Source organism: Hippopotamus amphibius, chromosome 6 (genome assembly GCF_030028045.1).
Source record: "Hippopotamus amphibius kiboko isolate mHipAmp2 chromosome 6, mHipAmp2.hap2, whole genome shotgun sequence".
NCBI classification, from domain to species: domain Eukaryota; kingdom Metazoa; phylum Chordata; class Mammalia; order Artiodactyla; family Hippopotamidae; genus Hippopotamus; species Hippopotamus amphibius.
This window is the reverse complement of record NC_080191.1, coordinates 52,838,449-52,865,344: the sequence shown is the minus strand read 5'-3', so window position 1 is coordinate 52,865,344 and position 26,896 is coordinate 52,838,449. Positions and strand designations below refer to the sequence as shown.

At 43.0% G+C, this 26,896-nt stretch overlaps 1 protein-coding gene across 2 annotated transcripts in view; it reads right to left on the bottom strand.

The window, feature by feature from the left end:
* The window catches only part of UST (uronyl 2-sulfotransferase), a 296,603-nt gene that overhangs the window by 179,305 nt on the left and 90,402 nt on the right, over positions 1-26,896 (bottom strand). For both annotated transcript variants that reach the window (XM_057738680.1, XM_057738681.1), the window contains exon 2: positions 5,265-5,308. In XM_057738680.1, coding sequence (XP_057594663.1) covers positions 5,265-5,308 — 44 coding nt within the window. The remainder of the gene's footprint in view (positions 1-5,264; positions 5,309-26,896) is intronic.

Here is a 26,896-nt window from a genome sequence, read left to right as displayed (position 1 = left end):
CCATCATCACAAAGTCTGGAAACAACAAATGTTGGAGAGGGTGTGGAGAAAAGGGAACTCTCCTGCACTGTTGGTGGGACTGTAAGTTGGTACAGCCACTATGGAAAACAATTTGGAGGTTCCTTAAAAAACTACAAATAGAACTACCATATGATCCAGTCATCCCACTCCTGGGCATATACCCAAAGAAAACCATAATCCCAAAAGAAACTTGTACCATAATGTTTATTGCAGCACTCTTTACAATAGCCAGGACATGGAAGCAACCTAAATGCCCATCAACAAATGAATGGATACAGAAGATGTGGCATATATATACAATGGAATATTACTCAGCTATAAAAAGGGATGAGATGGAGCTATATGTAATGAGGTGGATAGAACTACAATCTGTCATACATAGTGAAGTAAGTCAGAAAGAGAAGGACAAATATTGTATGCTAACTCACATATACGGAATCTAAAAATGGTACTGATGAACTCAGTGACAAGAACAAGGAAGCAGATACAGAGAATGGACTGGAGAACTCGAGGTATGGGAGGGGGCGGGGGGTGAAGGGGAAACTGAGACGAAGCGAGAGAGTAGCACAGACATATATATACTACCAACTGTAAAATAGTCAGTGGGAAGTTGTTGTATAACAAAGGGAGTCCAACTCGAGGATGGAAGATGCCTTAGAGGACTGGGGCAGGGAGGGTGGGGGGGACTCGAGGGGGGGGGGCGTCAAGGAAGGGAGGGAATATGGGGATATGTGTATAAAAACAGTTGATTGAACCTGGTGTACCCCCCAAAAAAAAAAAAAAAAAAAATTCTCTCAAACTCAAAAGTCTATGAGGGAACAATATATTTATAAGGACAAAAAGAAAATATGGTATTCCCATGTAGTTAGTCGTCAAGGGGAAGGACTTCATCAAACAACACTTTGCAGCAAGAACCTGGACCATCCCATTTTGCTAAATGAACATGGGACAGTCTTCTTTCGCCTTCTATGATGTCTGTACACCAAAAGTTACTCTATATACAGTATGTACATGAACAAATGCTGAAGGTGGGTATGTATACAAAGGTGATTAGAAGGAAAAAGATAGAAAAATTCACTGGACTGATATTTTTAAAAAGTTAAAAAGGTCCACTGGACCCAACAGTAAATGGTGATGACTGTTTTTCTTCTGGTATACTGAGAGTTTGTCTACTGTACTAGTTAAAGTACCAGAGAACTTATATAAAAGGGTAAAACTCCAGAAATAAGGTAAAAAATTATGGTCTTTATATTAAATTAGTAATCTTGGAATGGTTAAAAGCATGAACCCTGGAGCTACATACACAGCCTTAGCCTGGAATCCCAAGTCCAATCTTAGTGCATGACCTCTGGCAAGTTACTCGGCCTCTCTAAGATCCGGTTCCCTCATCTGTAAAATAAGGATTAAATAATTACTTCCTCTTCTATAGAGTTTTATAGAGACTAAACCTCCATTCAAAGTGCTTAGCAGAGTGTTTGGCACATAGTGAACGACAGACATCCGCAGCGGATAGTGATTTTATTTTCCTAGAGTGGCTTAGACCCGCTCTCCTCATCTGTCGGATTTGAGAACCTAACATACATGAAATAACAACTGTATCCTATCTGCTACCTCCAGAATTTATCATTGTCGATGCCGTTGGGGACTGAGGTTCCAGATAAAGTGAAGCCAGAAAGGAGAAGGTGATGCTGCAGAGGCCAGAGCACCTCAGGCTTTTCAGCCCAACTTCAATCTTCTCTTACACAATGACATCCCGCACCCCACCCGACCCTGATTTTTAGATTGAGCAAGTATTACTTTAATGAACTCAAACTTATACTGAAAATAAGGACATGAGTAGAAATCTCCTAAAAGCTTACCATCTGGAGTAAACACCATTATGCTTCCAGGTTTTTCTCTGTACACACACATATGTACGCACACAAGTTTTAAGACAGTGGGATCACACTATACTGCTGTTTCATGCCTGTTTTTGTATTCAAGAATATCTTCCTAATTCATTCAATAGAGATCCCCATGTTCAGTCTCAGTAGGGCTCTAACCTTAAACCACTAAACTCTGTGTACACACAAAGCGGTCGTAAAATGTGGTCGACAAAAGAAAACATTAACATCCGCCTTTAAATAATGACTTGGATCAAAAACTGGGGTGAGCTGTGAGGTTAAAGTGGATTTGAAAAAACAAGTACAAGTCAGAGGCATTTGGTTCTTTTTTGTGAAATTACAGGAGAGAAAGAAGACCTGGGCTCTGGATGTGCTGTGTGGCACACACCCCATTCCCTAAATGGCTATTACTTGTGGAATGTGAAACTTGTGGAACTGAACTTGCAACAGAATGAGAACTCGCCTGTAAACCTCAGTACATTTTCAGGATTTAAAAATCTTACTTTATCTAGATCACAGCTCTTTCAATCTTGGCATCAAAAAGTTATTTCTGAGTGCTAAACAAATCAGAAAACTGTGGATCTGGGCTCAGTCTTACTTCCACTGCCAGGCTGGGGGTTCACTCCGGAGGCCACACATGTGTGAGTCTTTATCCCCTGGATGCCACCACATCCCTGATATGCCAGTGGTCTGCAGATTTAAATAACCGAGGCTTCACCTTGAGGGACCCTCAAGGGACCTTTACCTGACCTCATCACTTCTGGGATTCATTTCCACGCTGGCAGAAGTAATAAGCATGGATGAAAGACGTTAACATACCGAGATTATTTTTACCCATTTTTGTATTCTTCTTCTTATTTTGGCTACTGCTTAGAAAGTTGAGTGTTTTTGCCACTCCACTCCTAAATAATGAAAGTAGTTATAATGAAAGAATCTGTATTATATAAACTTCTGCTGGCTGAAAGAGATTATATTCACAATTTTAAAACTTGGACTGGAGTTTATAAAACTGGATTTACTCTGAAAATGGTTTAAAATGATCTGATATGACCTGATCGTCTTTGTGTATCACAGGGCGCCTTACTTGGGGGTGGCGGAAGAGGGAGAGGTGAAGACCCGATTGCAGGGATGGGAGAATGCACAGCCAGGGAAAGCCCTAAAGGTTGGGCAGGGGGAGAGAGCCCAGCAAGCACAGAATCCAGGCACCGAGGACACTAGCAAAGAGACAGGCAGGGTGGCCAACTTGGCAAGAGCAAGGGTCCCAGACAGACTAAAGGTGGGTCACCAAGGATGGAGTTCGAGAAGGCAAGTTTATGTAAAGTGGGCCTGGGTCTTCTGACCAGGTAAAACCCCATTTACCAAACCTGGAACCCAAAGCCATAGCTGGACATACCACTCAGGGAAACAGCTAATAGATCCCACAAACAGAGCCACCTAACCCCTTTCCCTGCAGAGAAGAGGGGATAGGGAGAGTTCACTTGGCCCTACTTAGGAGGTGGTGAAGGAACCCGGCAGGCCATCTGCACCATTCTTCTCTCCCACTCCCATTTATTTTCCCTCCTAGGCAGGCTATTGACCAAAGAAAATATGTTTTCACTACAAGAGAGGTTACAACGGTGAGTCATCATTATTAATTAATAGCGTTTATATAACAAGCCATGCCGCTCTCTCTAGGTTCTTAGCAGTAAAAGCAACACAGAAAATGTCCAGGGAACCGGTTTTCTTTACATTCATGGTCTTTCAGAGCAGTGGATCTCAAATGCTGTCCCCAGACCTGAGGTCTCAGCATCACTTGGGAGCTTGTTAACAATGCAGATTCTCCAGTCTCACCCTGGACCTACTGCATCAAACACTCAGTGGTCTGGGCCTGGTAATGCATGCTTTAACAAGCCTCCAGGGAATCCTGATGCAAGTTAAAGTTTGAGAATACTGGCCTAGTGGAAAGAACCTGGGATGGGAGCCAGAAGACCTAATTCAGATTCCAGCTCTGGATTCCATGGTCCAGTTCAGTGAGAATTAATGAATAGCCACGATGTGCCTCTCTGTGCATTGAGGCTAACGCAAGGATGTGAGGACACTGAGATGAGCTAGATGCAGTCTTTATCCTCAGATGGTGTCTAATCGTCTATATTCCTTTGTTTCTCCAGGGTAGGGGCTAGCTTGTTGCTGTTCTTGTTTTGCTTCATATTTGTATTCCTAGTGCCTGCAGCATCATACACACTCCATACATATGCAGCAGACCAAGCGGTAAGCCATTCACCCCTGTGATAGATACCAGTATACCTTCCATCAATAATCCTAATGCTATTCCAGTCTAGTTAACACTATCCACCCATTTATTTAATGCTTATCACATGCCAGGTGCTGAGTGCCTGTCATATGTCAGCTCGTTCAGTCCCTTTACATGTCCTGTACCGTGGGTCATATTTTTAATCCCACCTTGCACATCAAAAAATTGAGGCTTGAATGATTAAATAATTTGTCTGGTGTCATATACTGATTGTGGTACAGCCTAAGATGAGCCCAGAAATACCTTCTTCCAAAGCTCATGGTCTTAAATGTGATGGAATTCTTCAAATCCCACAAATTCAAAGGCCAACTTTAGGGTAAGTGTCCAGCCTCTAAGGTTACTGGGTGATTACCTTCTGACTATGTACTTACAAGTGCACTTTGCAGGCATCACCTTAAGTGGTCAAAGAGTGTCTCTAGTTTCCCTCATTTTCGGTAGACTGATATTTAGTTTTCATTGAGGTCAAGAAAGTAGACAGTAGTTGGGGGGTGTGGGGGCGGGGGGGGAACTACACGAACACTTCACTGGACTGTTCTGACCATTAAAAGTCAGACCAAACTTGCTGCTAAGAGCAAACGTGGTTGTGCAGGCCAGGCTAGGTTAGATCTGAAAGGGCACTGGCAGAGAAGGCCGGTTCCAGAGGGCTGAGCCTCGGGTGGGGTGTTGCAAGTAAGGCAGGCTGTGGAAAAGGGGCAGAGGTGAGTCCAGCCCAAGGCCTGAAGGCATGAGGCGGCTGGGATGTGGACATCACATCACGGGCAAGCATGCATGCAGAGGCAAAGAAGGCAGCAGACAGGACAAGCAGCCAAAACTCTGCAGTCAGCCTGAGGCTCCAGCGCCTGGGAGAGCTTCAGCTACTGAGGAAAAAATGCCTCCTGCTCCCTCACCATTTCGGCTGTCTCTGTATGCTTCCTTTTCTACTCACGATTACTCAAAAATTAACTTGACATCTGAGATCTACTATTTTCTTGCAAACCATTCAGGGCCAGGAGGGACCTGGTTGGGGTTGTTGGAGGCTGTAGGTATTGAGAAAAGGAAAAGGGGATTTATAGCACAAACAAAGATCTTACCTTACTAGGAGGTGGTCCATGGTCATCCAAGTAAGTGGAATTTCCTAGGGAAAAAAAAAAAAAAAGTTGATGACAACAACTTGAAACTCAAAATGAATTTAGTGCAAAGTTATTGAAAATAGGTGTTCTAGAAATATTGCTATTCAGAGAAAAGTCCCAAAGGAAAATGGATAATTAATCTCCAGTTTGGTGGGACTTCGCTGGTACTACCAGGCTTGGTTAATAGTTTCAGCAGCTACAAACATTTTACCCACGTGGGTGTGTATGCCCACAGATGTACACACGCAGAAACACGCACCATTATTCTCCACCCAGTATCTGTTGAGTTTACTTTAGACCAGTGGTTCTCAAACTTCAGCGTGCATCAGAATTACATGCAGAGCTTGCGAAAACACAGACTGCCCGGCCCCACTCGCAGAGTTTCTGGTTCAGTAACTCTGAGAATTTGCATTTCTACCAAGCTCCCAAGTGGTGCCAATGCTGCAGGTCCAGAAATCACACTTTGAGAGCCAGAGCATTGTTTCTCCACTTTGTTTTGATGGTCAATTTCCCTTCATCTTTTCAGTCTAGCTTGCTTCCGAAGCTTAATCTGTCTTCGCTAATAGCCACTTAGTGGCATGCGTTCTTTCAGAGTGCCTGGTTATTGTTTCCTGATGAATAAAGACTCAGGGGGGTTCTGACGGGAACTAAAGTTTACTGAGTTCCTCCTATGTAGCAGGTACTCCACTAAGTATTTTACAGGTATTCATTCACTTAATTCAAATATCAGAGGTGGGTTAGAATTATCCCCATTTACAGAGAAGAGAAGCCTGGAGAAATCCAGTAGTTTGCTCACAGTCACAGCTGTTAAGCTGCAGAGAGGAGGGAAGACTGGTTTTTCCCGAAGGTGCTCGGGCATCTGCTTATCTGAAAAGCCCACCTGGAGGGTTGCCATCTCCAACAACCGTCACCAGCTGGCAACACGTTTGATCGTGTAGGGGAGCCAATGATGTGGTGAGTTTAGGGGAGAGTGAAGATGATCAGACCTTCTAACAGAGCAAAATGTGGGGAATACTAGAAACACAAGGAGGCTTATAGAAGACAGTACATTAGGGAATAAGGTCAATGAAAGGTGCTTTTTCAGGAGCGAACAAAAGTAACTTAAGAAATAGGAATAAAGAAAGGGCTTCCTAGGTGGTGCAGTGGTTGAGAATCCGCCTGCCAATGCAGGGGACACAGGTTTGATCCCTGCTCCAGGAAGATCCCACATGCCGCAGAACAACTAAGCCCGTGTGCCATAACTATTGAGCCCATGTGTCGCAACTACTGAAGCCCACGTGCCTAGAGCCCGTGCTCCGCAAGAAGAGAAGCCATGGCAATGAGGAGCCCAGGCACCACAACAAGGAGTAACCCCCACTCACCGTAACTAAAAAGAAAGCCCACACACACAGCAAAAAAGACCCAACATGGCCAATCAAATAAATAAATAAATTTATTTAAAAAAAAGAAATAGGAATAAAAAAGGGAAACAGAGTTTAAGGCAGGGACAGTTCAAGTGGGGAAACTTGTACAAACGTAATAAATACATGGGTTTCAGCTTATAGATTTTTTTTCCATACTGAGGCCTCATCCAACCCCTTTTTCTTCATAGTCTGTTGATTTATTACCCACGTGATGTGCGCAATGACTGTACTCTAGCTGGCTGGCTGTATAAGGTAGAGGGACAATGGGGTCCAATTTTCCTTACAAGACACGCACACACAAACGCCTGGCATGCTTGTGATCAGGTTATTCTCAGTAAGCTTTGAAATGTGAGCGTGATGAACAATTTGTAGATCTTAATTATTGTGCTGTACTCCACTGGGAACATACATGAATAGGAAGTGGATCTATATCTGACTTGGTAAAGAGGATGTGCAGGAAAGAATTCAGAAAAATGGTTGCCTAAGTCTAGAGAAATACTCAGAATGAATTCCACCATAATGCCAACAGGACCACTGCAAAGCGTCCCATCTGCTCATCATGTGAACGTGTCTTCCCCAGGAGGGATGAAAGAAATTCTAATACACTCCAGTATGTTCTCCAGGTATTCATCCCAGGAATCAAAGGAAGCGCAAACAACTAAATGTTTCTAAAATACTAAAAGTTTCCATAAACCAAAGTTTCCAGAAACTCCTAAAAAGGAATGATTTTAGTGCCTGACTGCGACCTCAAATCCCAGACATGGGTATCCACTGACTCATTAGCACCTCAGCTTGGATGCTTGGATGTCTGCAGGCATGTCACACCTCACCGTCCAAACAGAACTCTTTATTTGCTCCTATTCCGTCCCCCAAATCGCTCTCTCCCTTGTCTTCTTTATCAGGTTACACAACACATCCCTTCCCCGACAGGCTCCAAAGCCCAGGAGTCATCCTTGATCCATCTCTGTCCCTTCCCCATCCATACCAACCCATTTGCAAGTCCTGTTGGCTCAGCCTTCAAGTTATTACTCAAATCAGACCACTTCTCACCCATCCCTCCAGGCCACCGGGGAGAGCCCTCTCTTCATTGATCGCCAATTTCCTCCCCTACCACACAGCGACCAGGGGGATGTTTTAACCTTATTCATCTGGCCATGTTAGCCCTCTGCTTAAAATCTATTTCTCCAAGAACAAAGTAATCAATTGCTCACCACAGTCTCTAACCCTACGTGACTCAGGCCCTGCCTCCTGCTACACCACCCACCAGCACAGCAAACAGCCTTCTCTCTGCTCCAGAACACACCAACCTGTTGTCAGCTAGGGGCCTTTTGAACTGGCTCTTTCCTCTACCAGAAAAAAGCTCTTCCCTACCCCTTTTGCTCAGGCTCAAGTCAAAGGTCCCTGCTTTCTCAGCTCCTCCCTCCTTTCCTCTCCCTTCCTCCCTCCTCTTCTCCCTCCCTCCCTCATCATAAGACATCATCCCTTCAAAGAAAGGACCAGGGCTGACCAGTGTCAGCACTTGTGCCATGGACCCCACGGTTAGTGCCACCAGCAGACCCCTGCGCTCCCATCGATAGCTATGTTCCTGCGGTTTATTAGAACACAGAGGCTGTAAGTGCCTTGCACGTGTAACAGAGGTAGGGAAAGGGAAAAGAAAAGCTACATGAATAAAAAGTATTTCTTTAGCTGGAGACAGCAAGTTTTTATTCTCCTAGGGCACAACTGTATTGTTTTTTGGTGTTTAGGTAGAGCTTTTCATCCTAGGATCTTACACTTTCAGAGTGCAAAATAAACGAGATTGTCAGGATTTTCAAACCTGAAGATGGAAACCTGTGGGCGGTGGAGATCAAAGGATGAGCGCTCTTATCACAACCAGCTTCCCTAAACAGGCTCCCAGGCATCAAAGAGGCTTCTTGCTGCTTCAATTTAAAGAGGATTCTATGGCAGGTGTCAAGTGGTGGGGAAGGGAGATCAGGCCCCTGTCCCTGGGGCCTTTGAGCTGAGGGCTCATACTTTACCAATAAATTCGAAAAGAAAAGGCAGAGGAGGGCTGATGAGGGCCTGGGGCCAGGACAGAGGACAAATGCTTACCTGCCACCCGCCTCCGCTGCCTCGCAAATATCCACTTTCCATACCCCAATCTCCGATCCCTGTAATTTTTGGAGGCCTATAGGGGTGTATCATTTCATTTCTTTCCAGAAACTAACCCACAGCTTTGGAGCTATGATTTCAGCCTCCTTTTCATGTCTCAAGTCCTTCATGTGGGGATCAAGGATTACAGTATCTTGTCAAAAAAAAAAAGAAAGAAAAAGAAAGAAAGAAAGGCATACACCCCACATGGTTCCACTCCTACCATCAGTCAAATCTTCAGAAGGGCCTGTCTCCAAACTTCCAAGAAATCGCTAGCTGGGGCTGGCATCAAGATAAACCTCTTACAGAAAATCAAGCTTGTGGAGTCTGCTTAGGTGGGTGGAAGAGGCAGGGTGGTTACTGATTTGAAGCAACACTCTGGCCCTCCCAGCTCTAGGGTTAGCTCTGGTCTACATCCTGATGGTGGGAGTGGTTACATGGCTCTATATGTGGGTTAAAACTGATCGAGCTATACACCAAAACCACCACCAGTAAAATACACATGGTTTAATAGTTTTAAAATGCCCTCACTAGAAGGCAAGTGATCTCAGACTAAATTATAACACATTCTAAATCTCACCCTTCCCACCTACCTCTTCCTGGTGGAGACCTCCCAGTGAGGTTGTGAATATAACATGAAAGATCATATATGAATGTGCAACAGTGTGAAGTCCAAGTACATGGGAGTTCCTGTTCGTGCACTTACTGGAGCAATGATATGAAAAACCAGATAGAGTGTACCTAGATGAACAGGTTAAGTCTCACTTTCATAATAGAGAATACCCCCAAGAAGTGTCATTCCACTCTGAATAAATTAGTTTACCTCCTCAAAGTTTTCCATGTACATATCTGTAGAAATAAAATAAGCTCATAGGTCACTGCAAGGAGGACACGAGGGTCATCTCATTCTATGAAAAACGCCTAGAACGACACCTGTACATATTCAGCACCTAGTAAGCTGCAGCAGTACGAGTTGTACTGAGTAGCAGCAGCAGTGCAAGACCCTCTCCACTGCCTCTTCATCCTCCCACTCTGTCGTCTTCAACCCCCACTGCATATTCCACTGCCTGCAATAATTTTTAGGAATGTTGATGCCAGGTGCCAGCCTTAGCTCTTCCGGTTTAATTATTTGGGGACAAGTCATTTGGCAATTGTTATTTTCTCAAGTCCTTCAGGTAATTCTAATATCTGGCCAAGGTTGAGAATCACTGAGGCTCAATCTCATTTTCCATAAATAAAAAGTAACAGATCTTATTCGGCAGCTCTTAATCACAGGTCACCTCCATCATTTCTGGTGAGATTATACAACACGAGTTTTACGCCAAAGGAGAACGCTGATGATCACAGGAGGACCAGCCCGGCAGTTCTAGTTAGCACCTGCTCCAGGGGGCCGGGCGGCTCTGGGCACAGAGAGTACCCTTTAAACCACATGTGTTGCTCAGACCTTTCTGAGACTCTACAGATCTTTTGAAGAATAATTTTCTGAGCTTATACTTTCAGAACATATTTGTTCCTGCACAAATATGTTCCTGTTCACATAAATTGCTCTGCTGCCCCTCTGTTTCATGGTAAAAAGGCAGGTAAATGCCAGATTCTCCCTCTGCCCAGAGCTTTCCCAGACCCCACTTGACTGAAACAAACAGGGGGTGTTCCATCAGTTCTAGAGACACTCATGTTTGGTCCCTACACACGCTTCAAGGGCCCACAAAGATCTGAAAGGAAAAAGCCTCTAGAAAATCTCAGTGGTCCCAGCCCACTGAGGCAACCTGTCTTTCCAGGCTGGGGGCCTGGAGTGGAGCTGAGGTGAGGGAACCTGTAACACAGAGGAGCCCACTGCCATGCCCATGTGAATCCAATAGAGACCAACACAGCCAGACAGACAAGAAACTGCCAGAGCACTGACAGGCAAGCACTGACACTGAAGAGCTATTCAATAGAACTATCAATGCACCCTGTACTTTAAATAGCCACAGTCACTCTTATGTAAGAGGGAGAGTGGAAAGGAGCCCCAGGGGGATCATTGAATGGATTCAGGAAGACACTGCTAACAGAAACAACTGTCACTGGTAACAGAAACCGAAGCCCAGGGGTGACAGAGGGAATACTGCAGGCGCCAGAACAAAGAGACCTGGGTTCAAATGTCAGCCCTACCCCTTACTGGTTGGGTGACCTTGGAAATATCACTTAATTTCCCTGAGGCTTAATGTCCCCATTTGCAACTGAGGATATTAATAATAGCACCTAAATAACGGGATTGTTATGAAAATGAAACAAGACACATATAAAGCACTTAACATAGTGCCTGCCTGGCACGTAGTAAGTGTTCAGTGAATAGTAGCTACTTCCTCATCTTATATTGCCCAATTGTATCATTCATATTCAAGTTTATAACATTACTTATTATCGAGGAAATCAAAGAGAATCCTCAAGCCTGGGGAGTAGTTTACCGTATAAGAATGAATATTACTACTGAAACAAGGTAGGACCCTATGGTCCTTGCCCCACGGCCCCCCTCCCATGTCGTCAGCCCGCCTTTTGTCTGTGGAAGAACTTTAGCCAAAGAATATGTTTAATCAGAGAAGTGAGAAGATGCAGAAACAAGGGAAAACAGTCAAAGGAGACCAAATGATGGCAATGTAGTCATTAAGCATAGTCAAGGACCTTTAGTTCCTTCTCAAGGGCTACAGACAATATTCTGAGCCATGTCCTGTGAGCTTCCTTATAGATACTGAAACCCCCAGCAGGTAGAAGACATAAACTACCTGATGACCAGACTGTAGCCGTGACACAGGCTGCCACAATTCTGAGAAGTGGCCTCAAGGAAATGGAAACAAACCGACCCTGGAACTGAAGACTAACTGTACTTAAGTAACAGTTAAGATGGTGCTGGTCAGACCACTGATGACCAACTTCAAGACGACGGTCAGCGCTGACTGTGCTGTTTTTGTGTGTCACCCCTCCCTCTATCTATAAAAGCTGTCACCTACTGATTGTCAGTGGGGGCAGGTGGGCTTTGGACAGGCATCCGCCAGCATCCATAACAAAGCAAACTTCCCTTTCCACCAACCTTGCCTCTTTATTGACTTTTGAGTGGTGAGCAGCCAAGACCCCACTTTCGGATACACTATAAAATAACTATCTAATATTTTCTATTACTTTCCAATATTGGCTTGATATGTGCTCCAAAATACACAACAATTCTTTCCCAATTGTTAGAAGTACCTTTAGCAATGTGCAAATGAACTTACAGAACCTTCAGGGGATGTAATTTATTCTTGGCTCCAAGTCTTGCATTAGCAGATCTATTTTTTTCCTGAATTGGTCCCCGAAGAATAAAACTGTTTTAATTCTAATCCCTCTTATAGAAACCATAATGTGCTTTAGTGTCAATGTCAAAAAAGCCGCCTCTACACTGTGTCAATTTTGATTAAACACCAGGAATTCTCTTCAGAGTCTCTCTTCCAGGGGCCCTTTTAAAATTATAATCATAAGCAACTGAAATCCTTTCTTTTTTTATTCAGAAGCAGGCATTTCACACAGGATTTTGGTTACCTACAGCACAATCTTGTGGCTGCATCTCCCCTCTAGAGTCTGGGCCTCTGATAAGACACTATGAATGAAAGAGTCGGGGTGGAAGGCAGCGCTGCAGCCCCAGCTCAGTCCTTGCCAAAAAATTATGTTAATGCCACACTTTCCAACGTTAACCACGGGTTACATTTCCCTAAGAGGCAGCTGTCAGCACACACCACCCATGCTTAACAATGAGGAGTTTGTGTGCTCAGTAAATGTCTCCAGCAGCTCCATTTCTTATAATTAACACAGCCCCAAAGACACCGTAATGGAGGCGCACTGCTTGCACAACTTTATTTACGCTTTAATAAAATTACTTTCCACTAAATTAAAACAAATGGCTTTATTAACCACTAAAACTTAAATATATTTACAAAAATACCTTTAAAAAAGCCTGACTACTCACCCAACCACTTAACAAAGGCAAAAAAATTTCTTGAGTCTAAATGATAAAAACGAGCATTCTAGACCATGAAAAAGAAATCCAAATTGTTATCAATTATGATTTAGAAAGTGGCTTCCATTTCTAATTCATCTTAAAAGCAAAATAATGCTTTTCTCTGTATATTTCAGGCTCAAAACCACTGCCTTGTTTTTTAATACATTGCTTTTCCCCCTCATTAAATCTGAATATACGTTATAGGATGTCAAGGGTACATTTGTAGAAGGAAATTACTTTTGAAATGAAATGACCACTGCAGTATTGCTATAATAACAACCTAAATATAAATATGAATTATTGCCAAATTAGCTCAGGAATTCATCGTAATTGTATTATATGATCTTATGCAGGTAGGAATAAAGTATCAAAGAGAGATGGAATCACTTAGGTTTCTGTTTCATTCCATCAAATTTTCCTCCCAAAGTAATTACTCCAGTCAACTGATCCCATCTTTATGACTATAACACACTCATTAACAGAGCAGCCCTACCCCTGCACACCCCAAGGCTCTAATCCTAGCCAGATAATCTTCTTTTTCTACCAGGACCTAACCACCATGAGGATGGACACTTTGCAACATATGCTGACTGCATGAAGCACCCCTAAAGAATGCAGGGGAAGATGGGCAGGACAGAGACGACTAAGAATCTATCCTGGGAGAAACAAAACAAGGCCAGAAAATCTGCATCTTCCTTATCATCATCGATGGTTCACATCAATGCTGAAGTTCTGTATTAAGCATTTGCCAGACTTCATCTCATTGTGTTCCTATGACAACCTCTGAGGCAGGAACTACTATTATCGCCATTTTATAGTAGAGAACACCGAGACTGGGGAAGATGAAGTGACCTGCACCACTTCGTACAGTTCATCAGCAGGTGCTCCTGGATCTGAGTCCAGCTGCCTGATTCTGAAGCCCTCTTGCTCATCACACACTCCCCGCCTCACTCAGAGAGTCCAGTGTGGGAGCCACAGGTGCTTTGAGATCCTGAGCCTGTTAGCTTTCAGGGTACTTCAGGCTGATCAGTCTGGGGCTACTCAGAGATGAAGCGGAGAGGGGTCTGAGCTCTCTGAGCAACATCCAGGCAGGACACTCACAAAGTTACCCATCAGATACTCCTCAAGTGATTACTCTACGCTGGGCACTGTGCATGGGGATACAGGCATGAGTAAAAAGATATGATCCCTGTCTGTCTTAGTCAGTTCAGGCTGCTATAATAAATTACCATAGATGGGTGGCTTAAACAACAAACATTTATCTTGGAGGTTCTGGAGGCTGGAATTCCAAGATCAGGGTCCATTATGGTCCAGTTTTCCTCCTAATTTGCAGACAGCTGTCTCTTGCTGTGTCCTCACATGGTGGAGAGAGAGAGCGAGCTCTGGTCTCCTCCTCCTCTAAGTAGGACACTAATCCCATTATGGGGGCCCCATCTTCATGACATCATCTAAATCTGATTACCACATGAAGTTCCCACTACCAAATGCCATCAAATTGGGGGTTAGGGCTTCAACACGTGGATTTTAAGAGGATACGAACAGTCCATAGCACTGACTCTCTGAAGTCTGCAGTAAAAATGGGTGACAGATAGTAAACAAATGATTACAAAATAAGTATTCAGTTGTGTTTATGATGAGTCTTCTAAGGAGTGAACTACAGAGTGGTATAAGAAGGAACAGCAGAGACTCCTTAACTCAAGGAAGAGAAGGAGTGAGGTCAAAAAGGATGGTGAGTCTAAGTTAAAGATGTCCTGTGACCTTGAAATCAACATCAGAAGATAAAGTCTCACTGAAGAAGCAAAGGAGGGCTTCCTTGGTGGCGCAGTGGTTAAGAATCCGCCTGCCAATGCAGGGGACACTGGTTCAAGCCCTGGTCCGGGAAGAACTCACATGCCATGGAGCAACTAAGTTCACTTGCGCCACAACTATTGAGCCTGCGTGCCACAACTACCAAAGCCTGCGCGCCTAGAGCCTGTGCTCTACAACAAGAGAAGCCATTGCAATAAGAAGCTTATGCACCACAATGAAGAGTAGATCCACTCACTGCAACTAGAGAAAGCCCGTGCGGAGCAACGAAGACCCAATGCAGCCGATAAATAAATAAATAAATAAAGCAAAGGGAAGTTTGTGCAAAGATTCTAAGGGCTTTGGGACACATCGGAAATGAGCTTATGTGTGTATGGAGTTCTAATGTTCTCAGGCATCTTCTCAGCAGCCCCCACCCCCATCAACCCTGAGAGGTCAGCAGGACAGAGTGAGGATCCCTTTCCACAGGGAAGAATTGAGCCTAAGGTCACATGTCTGGAAGTGTCAGAGCTGGACTTGAACTTGGGTTCAAGCTCATAGGAACCCCAGTCCATACTACCTTTAGGGCTCTATGCAGAGTGGGACAGTGGGCAGATGGGAGAGTTTCCTGAGGCCACCACGTGTGCAAAATGACACCACTGTGAGCCTGGAGGAAGGTTGAACCCAGAATCCAGATGGAAGAACTCCATGAGGTCTAAGTAGGGAAACACTATGGGAAAGTCACAGCGGGCCCTGGTGATATCCTACAAACGAGGTAACTCTTGCTGAGTTATGGATCACCACTTTCTGAAAGACCAGTGTCAAAGCATTCATAGTTTTTAATGGATTAAAAAAATTATGATTCTAGTTCTGTCCTCTGCTTGATGGGTTTCTGGGTCATGGCCTGAGGCCACTGGTAAGTGAGCATCTGTGTCCTCTGTATTCAAAATGAAAGAGTCTTATGTTTGACAGAGAATTACTTGTCACTTGCCAATTCTTTTCATGTCGTAGGGAAATGAGTATGAAAGAGCATTCTATGGGCTGTTTCAAATAAACTGCACTAAAATGATATGCATACAAACAAGAGATTTGAAGAGTTGCTCATAAATACTGATGTTGATTTAGAAAGTGTGTGCATGAAATGGGTTTCATGGCAAAGTCGGTCTTATACAGATGTTGTGGTGCAGACAGAACTATCCCATCTGGGATTATACTTTCATATAAACTTTCAAGTAACATAAGGAAGAGATCATAGTTTCTTGTTTATTAGGTCTTCAAATGTAAAAGAGGATTTTTAATAGAGTAGCAGAAATTATTGAAGTCATTCAGAACAGTAATCCTCCCGAAATTAACTAGCAACCGAACACATGAGCCTGGAGGTATCTATTTAAAAAGGGTGGGTTTCAATAAATTCAACATCGCTCCCTTTTCTATCATCTCTCTAGTTCTATTTTGTATCAGATTTAATAGGATTTAGGTGAGATTTTGTGGTTCATAGAACTATAATATTGGAAGATAAAAGAGAATTCTTATACCTCCATATGTTACTCTGTAGGCACAGATAAATATCCCTCCCCCAAAACAGAAAAGGCCAAACAAATAAGTGCCTGAAAATCAGATATTCTTTGCCAAAGATGAGCTGAAGCCCAGAATGCAGGAGAAAGGATGAGAGCTTTGCAGCAAATCAGTCCAAGGTGGCAATCCACTTATTGAATGCGACCTTGGGCTAGGTCTTGAAGTTTCTGAGTCTTAGTTTCCCCACAGGAAAAGCAGGAAGAATAAAACTTACCTCACAGGACTGGGGGGATTAGAATTACATTTATAAACTGCCTGGCATGCATACAATAAAGTGTAGCTCTTATGATTATATTTAAAATAGAGCCAATTTAAAGACATGGTGCATTCAATAAAACTTCTTCCAAGTAATCACATACATAAACATCGGTCCCAGCACTGAAATATACATCTCTCATTATGCACTAAAATGGCCTGTCACTGTCTTCCTCCACAATTTCCAGGATTTATGATGGGAGGTTATACCTGGGCATGAATGAAATGTAATTTTTTAAAACCTGGCAGAATTTGGCTATTTATATGCTTGTATTATTACTCTGAAAGATAAAGTGTATTGGAGGTCATAAATACTCCCTAGGACATAGTAGATCGGTTTCTTTTCTAGCAAAGTCTTAATCCTGCCTTTCAACAAAATGAGTCGGGGAAGTGTGCTTTCTTACACCCAGCAAGAGGAGTCTTTCCTAAAAGCCTGGCTGCCTTGAATTCATCATAGATCTGGAAATATTAATGGTCTGTCAAAGTTACAGTGAGTCACTCACTTTTCTGAACCACTGAAGGACTGAGTTTGAAGGTGGAAGCAGATACAGAACTTGGGAGCAACAACCAGCATAAGCTCTGCCGGAAGAAAATTGGAGATCTTCTTTACAGGAAAACAAACAGCTAGTTTCCTGGTTTTCAAGCTCTTGAATTCCAAGTATACGCAAACCTACTTAATATCAATTTGCTTATTGGAAAATACTTCTTAATAAAAGGTTCTCCCCAATAGCACAAAACATTAATCAATCCCACATGAATCCATGCCCACCCAAAATAACTTAATTGTCACGGTGCAAAGGAAGCATCGGCTCATCAGGACAGAACTTTCAGTCTGCGGAGTCGTCTGAAGTGGAACGGGGCCTCAGAGCAGCATCTTCCCAGAGGCAATGCTGAAGCCATGCTGACCAGTCCCTGCCTGACGTTAAGAACAAGACGCCTTCACTGGATGGCAGGAGGTACATGGTGACCTCTCGACCTTCCTTCCAATTCTCAGATTCCCCGAAGACCCCTTATGGCAACAAGCAAATGAAACTGCTTGTCTTTCAAAAATCAGTTTCCTTATCATGTAGATTTCAATCATTCGAGTTAAGTGTGAATAATCTCAAGAACAGAGATATCGATGACATCAAGAAGACATTTTAACATGGGCACGACTCTTTCTAGCATAGAATTTGACATATGAAATGGCTTTTTAAAAAAATATATATACAATTTCAACCCTGCCTGAAAGAAAGGGAGGAATGGGAAGGGAGAGCTGGTTAATGCAAAGTGTTTTTTTCTTTTAGGAATAAGTTTATGCCAAGCAAATGACGTAAGTATCACATAAGTATCACAGATTCTTCGCTGTTGTGAATGCCAGGCAGACATGTCCTGATTCATGCCCACTAAAGTGGCAGGAAGTGGGGCTACGTGAGGACAAGATTGTCTAATTTCAACACAAAGGACTGAAGTTAGAATTGAGTATGGAAGAACTGAAAGGTTCCTACTAAGGATTTTGTAGCTAAGATTTTACAGGAGAAGCCACAGGTCAGGCAACAATAAGAACAAGACTCTGGTTGGTCTAGAGGCCTTGAACACTTCAGACTCAAGCAAAGCCATTACAAAGATTAAAAAAAAAATCATACTCTGTGAAGGCTGTACAAAGATAAATCACAAGAAGGTATGTGAATGCTTTTATACATAACCGAGAATAATTGAAGAAATCATTCAACAATGGAGAAAATATATTTCATGACAGTGCAAAGAGGCACTGGAGCGAAAATAACTTCTAGGGATTATAAAAATAATAATGTAGGGTTATAAATAATAGGAGAAATTGAATATGCTAATGAAATCATGATGATGAAAGTCTGAAATAGAGAATTAGATGATACAAGCTAATAGAAATATAAAGCAGTGGAAAATGGATTTTTAGGTAGGGAAAAAGGATCCCTTCCCTTGATCCTTTCCTGCAGTACAGAAAAGTAGGGAAAGGAATGAATATTTACTATGTGCCATCACGGATTGTGCATTAGGCAAATCATTACACATCGCTCTCTCATTCAATCTTCAGGTAGGTATTGTTTTCTCATCTTGTAGATGAGGAAACAAACCCTCAGAGGTCAAAACACTTTTCCAAGGCGGGGCAACTAAACAAGGGCAAGATGGAGCCAGACCAGTCCACTTCCAGAGGCCTCTGCAGGTTTCTCTTGCCACTCAGACCCCCCCCACACACACACTACTGGCTCTTCTGCCTGCAGAACACCCGTAATTTAATAAACTCAGGGATTTTACAAAGTCTTTCAAATCAGTGAGAGAAGTAAGGTTTAGGGGCCCATCATAGGTTTTTTAAAATGTTATTTTATTTTTCAGTTACTACATAAAATAACCACTGTTGTCATGGGACAAAGTAGGAAAGAATTTTAAAACTCTTTCTTTTGATCTACACCACACGTGTATCCTAAAGTTCAATAAATGATGTTGCACAAAGCTGTACATACATGTAAGAGATATTTGTCTTGGGAAGATATTTGTCTCAATTGAAAACACTCATTCTAGAGACTTCTCTGGTGGCACAGTGGTTAAGAATCTGCCTGTCAATGAAGGGAACATGGGTTCGAGCCCTGGTCCAGGAAGATCCCACATGCTGCGGAGCAACTAAGCCCGTGCGCCACAACTACTGAAGCCCGCACACCTACAGCCCGTGCTCCACAACAAGAGAAGCTACTGCAATGAGAAGCCCAAGCACGGCAATGAAGAGCAGCTCTCCCTTGCTATAACTAGAGAAAGCCTGGGAGCAGCAACGAAGACCCAATGCAGCCAAGGAAGGAAGGAAGGAAGGGAAAGAAAGAAAGGAAGGAAGGAAGGAAGGAAGGAAGGAAGGAAGGAAGGAAGGAAGGAAGGAAGGAAGAAAAAGAACGAACGAACGAACGAAAGAAAGGAAGGAAGAAAGGAAGAAAAGAGAGATTCTATTTTTAAGTTCCATGCACATTCCCTAAAAAATTCAAGTTTACAAAACCTTTAAGTCAAGTTTACAAAGGATAGTTTTTGTTCTTTTGTCACCTAAAATGTTTTATCACCACTTTTTACCCATTCAAATTTTAACCTCCCAAGCCCCACCTTTCATTAAGTCTCTGTTTTAAAACTCAGCTACACTCATTTGTCTCTTCTCTGAATGTCCACTAATTGCGGCAGGGGTAGGGGGATATATGTGTATATGTGTGTGTGTGTGTGTGTGTGTGTGTGTGTGTACTCCCCCTCCCCGCAGCAAGGAAAGAAGGGTCTACACTAGGCCTGGAAAGTAATCAAATTTGATCGCTTCATGTTCCACTTCACTTTGGCATGGGCTCAGCTGGTCTAAAAACCACGTGTTTTTTCTTTCTTTACGTTTCTATACTAAAAATAAAAAGTAAATAACTTTCCCTAAAAAGCTAAGGAATTTTCAAGTATAACCAGCTTTTCCCTGCTGTGCCTCTGGTCGCTGAATTAAACACCACACTGAAAATTCAATGCTTGATTCATATTTAGGAGGAGTCACTCCAAAGCTTTAAATACCATGACCTCATGCGTAAAGGGCACTTACAAAGCAATTTCAAAAGTGGGTCCCTTTTATTACTCCACTCCAGGGATCATTTTGAACATCTATTCCAATCACTAGTGTTAGAAAAATCACCTTAGTACCAGAAGAGAGGCCTGTATTTGGAGCCAAATTCCTTTAATGGCAATCATCCTCGAATGTGCCAACCCAAATCAGAGTCCTCGACGTACTAAATGTATCACCCATGCTTTATCAAGACATCCAAATGACGTGTGCAGCAGAAGCCACGTTAATTTTTAAAGCTTTGAAGCCAATATAAGGTTCACAATCATGACCGTTTCTAGGTCTAAACATTGCAGAGTGCAAAAGTAGCATTTTTGATTTAGCTTACCTATATTTTGAATTTTTTATGAAAAAACAACATAAATAATGCAAACCAAATTTATAAATATTTTTATTAGCACTTAGAGAGAAAATACACATCGGCCTCTTGGAACCTCTTGGCTTTGCCTGGAGGAGCATTGTGTGCTGAGGGAAAAACAAGAGGAACCAGAGGGAAGATTCCTAATCTATTTCACTGCCCAGTAAACTGGACTTTAGAACATCCTATTTTGTCAAGTGACAATTCTTTCCTTCGCTATGACTATTGATTATAACACTTTTAGAAACAAGGGAGGATAAGACCTAATTCTTTTTTTTTTTTATAAAATTATTTATTTATTTATTTATTTTATTGGCTGTGTTGGGTCTTCCTTGCTGCACATGGGCTTTCTCTAGTTAGGGCGAGCGGGAGCTACTCTTTGTTGTGGTGCGTGGGCTTCTCATTGCGGTGGCCTTTCTTGTTGCAGAGCATGGGCTCTAGGCGTGTGGGCTTCAGTAGTTGCGGCACATGGGCTCAATAGTTGTGGCTCACAGGCTCTAGAGCGCAGGCTCAATAGTTGTGGCACACGGGCTTAGTTGCTCCGCAGCATGTGGTATCTTCCTGGGGCAGGGCTCGAACCCGTGTCCCCTGCATTGGCAGGTGGATTCGTACCCACTGCACCACCTACGAAGTCCAGGATATGACCTAATTCTTACATAAATACATAAAACTCCCATCTAATTCACGGTCTCAGAAATCAGTGTGTGAGTCTGCTTTACACGATACCTTTATGTAATATTGCTGCAAGCAAATAAACACTACTCTTTGCAATCAAAATATACTAAGATTTTCCCATTTTTACCTAGGTTCTGGATTCTTGTCTGGTGAGTATCCTTGTCCACTGACAGGAGAAATCACCATCCTGTGGTTTCTCAACCACTAGTCACCCAGGCCTGGATCCGACAGAAAAAACAAAGGTGGAAAAGGCTTGCGATGCTTCTTCCTCTTAAAACATCTGGGAAATTTTATGAGGTAAGGGCCCTTCAAGGACACCTGAAATCTGGATCCTGGCTTCACTGTTAACAGAGTGTGTAATATCAGTCGGGCCACTTAGCTTCACTGAGTCTCACCTGCTTCGTGTAAAACTGAGCTTGAGACAAATACAGTGAAACATTTAAAGTAATGGTGTAAAACACTCTGTGCTATGAGCTCTGGACTACTGCACCTGCTCACAGCCCTCTAATTATACTTATCAAGCTGAGATAACTGACTGACTGACTGTAGATTTAGAGGAAGGACGAGAGGTCTATGTTGGCTAACTTTAAAGTGAAAGTAATCCTTAAGCTGTGCCTTAAAAGGTGGACATGACTCAACTCACGTGTGACAAAGGGAAGGGCATGTACCGCAGGGGAACAGCACAGGCAATCACGAGGATGGCCAGCATCAGCGTGGCCCACATGTGTGCTGGGGGGATGGTGAGCACACGGAGGGAGAGAAAACTGCAAAGGGCTCCACATACATGCGTTAATATATGATATTTGTTTTTCTCTTTCTGTGTTACTTCACTCTGTATGACAGTCTCTAGGTCCTAGAAAAACGGTATAGATGAACCAGTTTGCAAGGCAAAAACAGAGACACAGGTGTAGAGGACAAACGTATGGACACCAAGTGGGGAAGTGGGATGAACTGGGAGATTGGGGTTGACATATATACACTAATATGTATAAAATAGGTAACTAATAAAAAAATTAAATTAAAAAAAACTGTAAAGGAAAGATGAACACAATAGTACCTGCAGCTCTTCTTTGGTCATTTTTACAATTTGTCATGGACTTGTGGGTGGAAATTTACACTTGAAGCCAAGTTCTGTTCAATGAACATGTTTGCCAATTTCAAGATGTTCTTAACTGAGCTCCTCATAAAAAATGATCAACCCCCCCCCCCAAACCTAACATACTACTACAGCTACATTCCCTCCTTCAAATATAAAAAAGCATTATACATACACGTATATACACACACACACACATATATACACATATTATATATATGTAGCACAAAGTTCTCACTGTCAATGTTTCTCTAATAATCCAGTTGTAAAAAATTATTCATTATAAAATGTAATCTCTGGGGGTCCAAAAAGGAGGAAAAGGGGAAAGTCAGGAACTTGACCACCATAACACAGTTTAGATCCCAATTCTCAATCAGCTCTGGTATGAAGACCAACCTGAAACGCAACTTACCGCAAGTTTATACAACTCATTCTTCTAATCAGCTCAAAGGCAGCGCGCCTGACCAAGTCAAACAGCTTGTGTGTAAACACTTGATTTATATAATATATTAGCTAATCCCTGATATTGCACAAGAGATTACACGGGGGAGCCCACTCCCCAGCTCCAGTCCCATCTCTTAAGGAGGTAGCTGTGCCTTAGCCACTGGTGTTTATATAATTACAGGAAAACTACTGTTAAGGACCTCTATATAAATGGCCCCCTATATGTACATCTCAGCTGTATCTGCTTCCTATGAACAGCACTTAGTTTACACATAACTTGATTGCACAATGTTACGCTAATAGGTCTGATTCTGGCTTTGTTTATTTGCTTAGCATGAATCATTTCCGTGAATGTTTACTGTATTACCATATATGATATTAATAAAAACATGTTTTTCAAAGTTGGAATTTTTTCCCAAAATACAAAGCAAGACGTGTTTCATCCGTCAAATGACTTTTGTCACTTTCAAGTGCCGCCCTAGTTGCTGAAGTTCAAGTGTGCACGACGCACACAACACAACTTGGATTGCCCAGCACGTGCCGCAGGGCCTGTGCGCCCACCCCAGGGGCAGGCGCGCCCGCTCAGCGTCCTAGCGAATCTCATCGCCTCTGAGAGCCATCTTTTCCCCTGTGCTAATGACTGTTAGCAAGCAAAACTCAAGGGAAAAAAACCACTGATTTCTGCTAACGTGTGTGTGCACTGAGAGACAAAGCTGTCCTCTGTCAAAACTGTTTCCAGACACGTTCCCACCTGCCTCAGATCCTTCTTCCCTCGGAGCGGAACTGCCAATTTCCTGAGTTACCTGGCTCTCAGACTCCAAATAGGGTTCCTGCATGTGAGCAGAGACCTCTCCGGAAGGCAGCACACTCCTTCTCTCCTGCCTGTCCCCGCTGGCCTTCCCCACCTGGCCTTCACAAGAAGTGGTACCTTTCCAGTTAGAAGGGTCTTTTGCTGCTTTCCGGGCATAAATTTTTAAATCGGGGACTCGAAGAGAATTATCGGAGCAGTGAGAGAAGATGAGAAACAAATCCATGGCGAGGGGTAAGGCTGTAAGAGGGACTCCTCCAGGTAGACTGTCCAAAAAACTAGGAGGTCATCACTGAATAACTGATGTCAACCACATGTTAAAACATTTCAACAACAGAGGCTACTGAAATATTTTTCTACCTCTACCAGCTATCCACTCCACCCAAATGTCACCCATTACGCTGCAACCTACACCATCCACATATTAGCCTCATTAAGCAGGAGACAGAACCTTTCTACCCCACCCTCACCTTGTCCTCCCTGATACTTCTATTCTAGAGCAACATCTGTCTAAAACTCTATTGCAAGGCCTGCTCCCCAAGCACGGGGATATTCGAACAAAGATTTGGGACTCAGTGAATAACGTTTTCCTGAAATGAACCACCAGGACAAAAGCAGTCTCATTACTAACACGTTACACAGCACAGCACGGTGCTGAGGGTGTAAGTAGCTACGAAGAAACGCACATACAGACAAATTTGAATTCTCAGTTCTGCAAGAGGAGAAGAGAAAGCGTGGGCGAGAGCTTTCGGAGGAAATAGAATGGACCTGAAATAGACGGGGTGAGTTCCTCCCCAGCCACACATTCATAATCACGTCCCACCCTCTGTGTGCCTGCAAGGCCCAAGTCCATCCCCCAATTTCGAGATCCCACAAAGCGGGCTCAGTAATACGGAGCCCAGGGGCAAGCTCCAGGCCAGATGGTGGCAGAGGAGCTATCCTCGGAACGTGCACTGCAGTGTTTCCACATCCCGTTTCTACAATCCAAAGTGATCTTAACCTGAAGACCAGGACCTTATCCTGAAGACCACAGGTGTGCTTTTGTCTAAAAAAATGTTTTTGTTGTTTTTGGATCCATGACCTGCCAGGAGTCATCAGACTTAATCATGCATGGTATTTGTTAGGGAATAAAGAAAGGAGTGTGTTACATGATATGAAAGTGGCACGCTTTGGTCCTTATGTATCTAGCAGCGTAGAAATTGCCTCCACATCACACCAGGGTTTTAGTGTATGGGTATGCAGGGGACGTGAGGGGTTGGGGGGGTGGCCCTGGGAACAGGCAGTGTCAGCAGCACACAGCAGTCCCCCACTAAAGGGCAAGTGCCTTTGAAAAGACGGGCATCCTCATTCATTCAGCAGAGGTTCACTGACGTCCTGGGGGCAGGCCCTGTCCCAGGTGATGTGCTTCTGATCCTCACTGACCAATGCTGCTGAGGGATGGAGACAGGCTGCAGGCAACCATGACCAGGTGTGACAAGTGGAAGGATGGAGAAAGGCAAAGGAGAAATAACAACTCAGGCATGGAGGGCTCAGCCAAGGCTTTCTGGGACAGTTCTATCTGTAATCCAATGAGAAAGGTAAATAAAAATTAAGATATCAAGATTGGTTAGTGAGAGAGAAGAATGTTCTTGGCAAAGAGAGCAGTTCTCTGAGCAACTCCCACCTTACATGCCCTGGAAGCAATTTCTTATGCTTCCAAAATTCTGAATATTATGATATCAAAATTTCTTCATACAAATGGATGAAGAAACAAATGGATTTGGTTTACATAGGGACACACAGTAATATCTATTTCAGTAGAATCCGTGGGTTGAAAATCAATAAATTTGAGAATAGGAGCCTCAATGTAACATAAACAAAATGACTCTTTTCCTATGCAGTAAGAGTTCAAACACATTCAGATCCAGGACATGTACCACAGGCCTTGGCAGTAGGAGTGTAAACAAGAGATTAGCATTTAACCAAAGCAACATGTGTTTTTAATAGATTCAGTATAATTTATCTATTTACATGGACTGTCACTTTTTCCCAAAGGGAAGATCCGTGGTCTTTGTCCATGTTTGTTTCTAAACATTTTAAATACAATAGTCCTGCCTCTGCTTTGCTTTAGATTCTTTCTTAATTACAACACTGGCATTTATCACAGATTCATAACATGAGTACAGTTAAAAACGTCCTTTCTGGAGAGAGATGAAAGAATCCAGTTGCTGGTGTGCTTGATTCTTTTTGCTGCTAATTAAAGCAGCACCAGCCATCTTCCTAGGATTCCTCGCATCTTGTAGGAACAAGAGTAAAAAGTCATCCTTCAAAACCTTTCCCAGCCCCACACAGCGTGTGCCTCACTCTCGAGACCTTACCAGGGCCAGCTCCAGGGTCAACACCACATGGAATACTCATGAATATCAATACCTCTGTCTCTTCACTTGATGGACCTTAAGCAACCAGCCAGCGAGCTGGAGGGCTCCTCCTGGCTTCACTTGTGCCCGTCCTTATATTTTGTCATTCCACAGCCCCACGAAGTTTTCAAAGTTTTAAGAAAATCTACACATGACCAGCTGTTCTGGTAATTCTATTCCCAGCTATCTCTTTACCTTAAGAAAGCCTACTTACAATACTTCTTTAACTTCTACTGACTACAGTGATGGTTTGGATCAACATATATTGACCATGGGTACTCCCTGGTGATCCAATGGTTAGGACTTAGCACTTTTACTGCCAAGGGCCTGGGTTCAATCCCTGGTCAGGGAACTAAGATCCTGCAAGTCGCTCAGGATGGCCACAAAAAAAAAAATGTGTGTGTGTGTATATTTACCATGAAAGACCCCCACATACCTTGTTGGGTGGAAAAGTTTACCAACGGGCCTTCTTAGGATGGATAAATTCTCATACAACTATATGAGTATTACGTAGCTATACATACAAAGAGATTTGCATGAGAGGGTGCTTAAAATGTTACTGTTCATTTTTTAAAGAAAGCAATACCTGTGAGTGACTGGATTTTAGGGGATTTTTACCTATTTTCTTTATAAAATTCTGTGATGTTTGAATTGTGTTTATAATGGGAAGGTTTTATTTTGTCAGTAAAAACTATAAAAATGTATGTACATATATGTACATACAAAAACTATGCACTTTTGCATATAAATTATACATTTATAAAAACCTTAAATATGTACATATAAGTGTCTATATATACTTATTTATACATATAATAACACATCTTTATTTATAGTTTTTTTAAAGTAAAGTAAGCCACGGTAATCTGAAGGGGCAGCTGGCTAGACTGCCCAGGCTACATTTCAGCGACAAATGGTGCTGTGTCCATGACGATAACTGTTTGTTTCTGCAGGTGTGCAGGAGGAGGAGTCAGGCCAGCTCCACAGGGTCCACATGTCAGGGTGAGCCTTCCTCTGCTCTCACGGCTGTCTCCCCTCTCAAGTCTTCCACACAAAGCAGGAGGTCCTGAGCTGTCTGC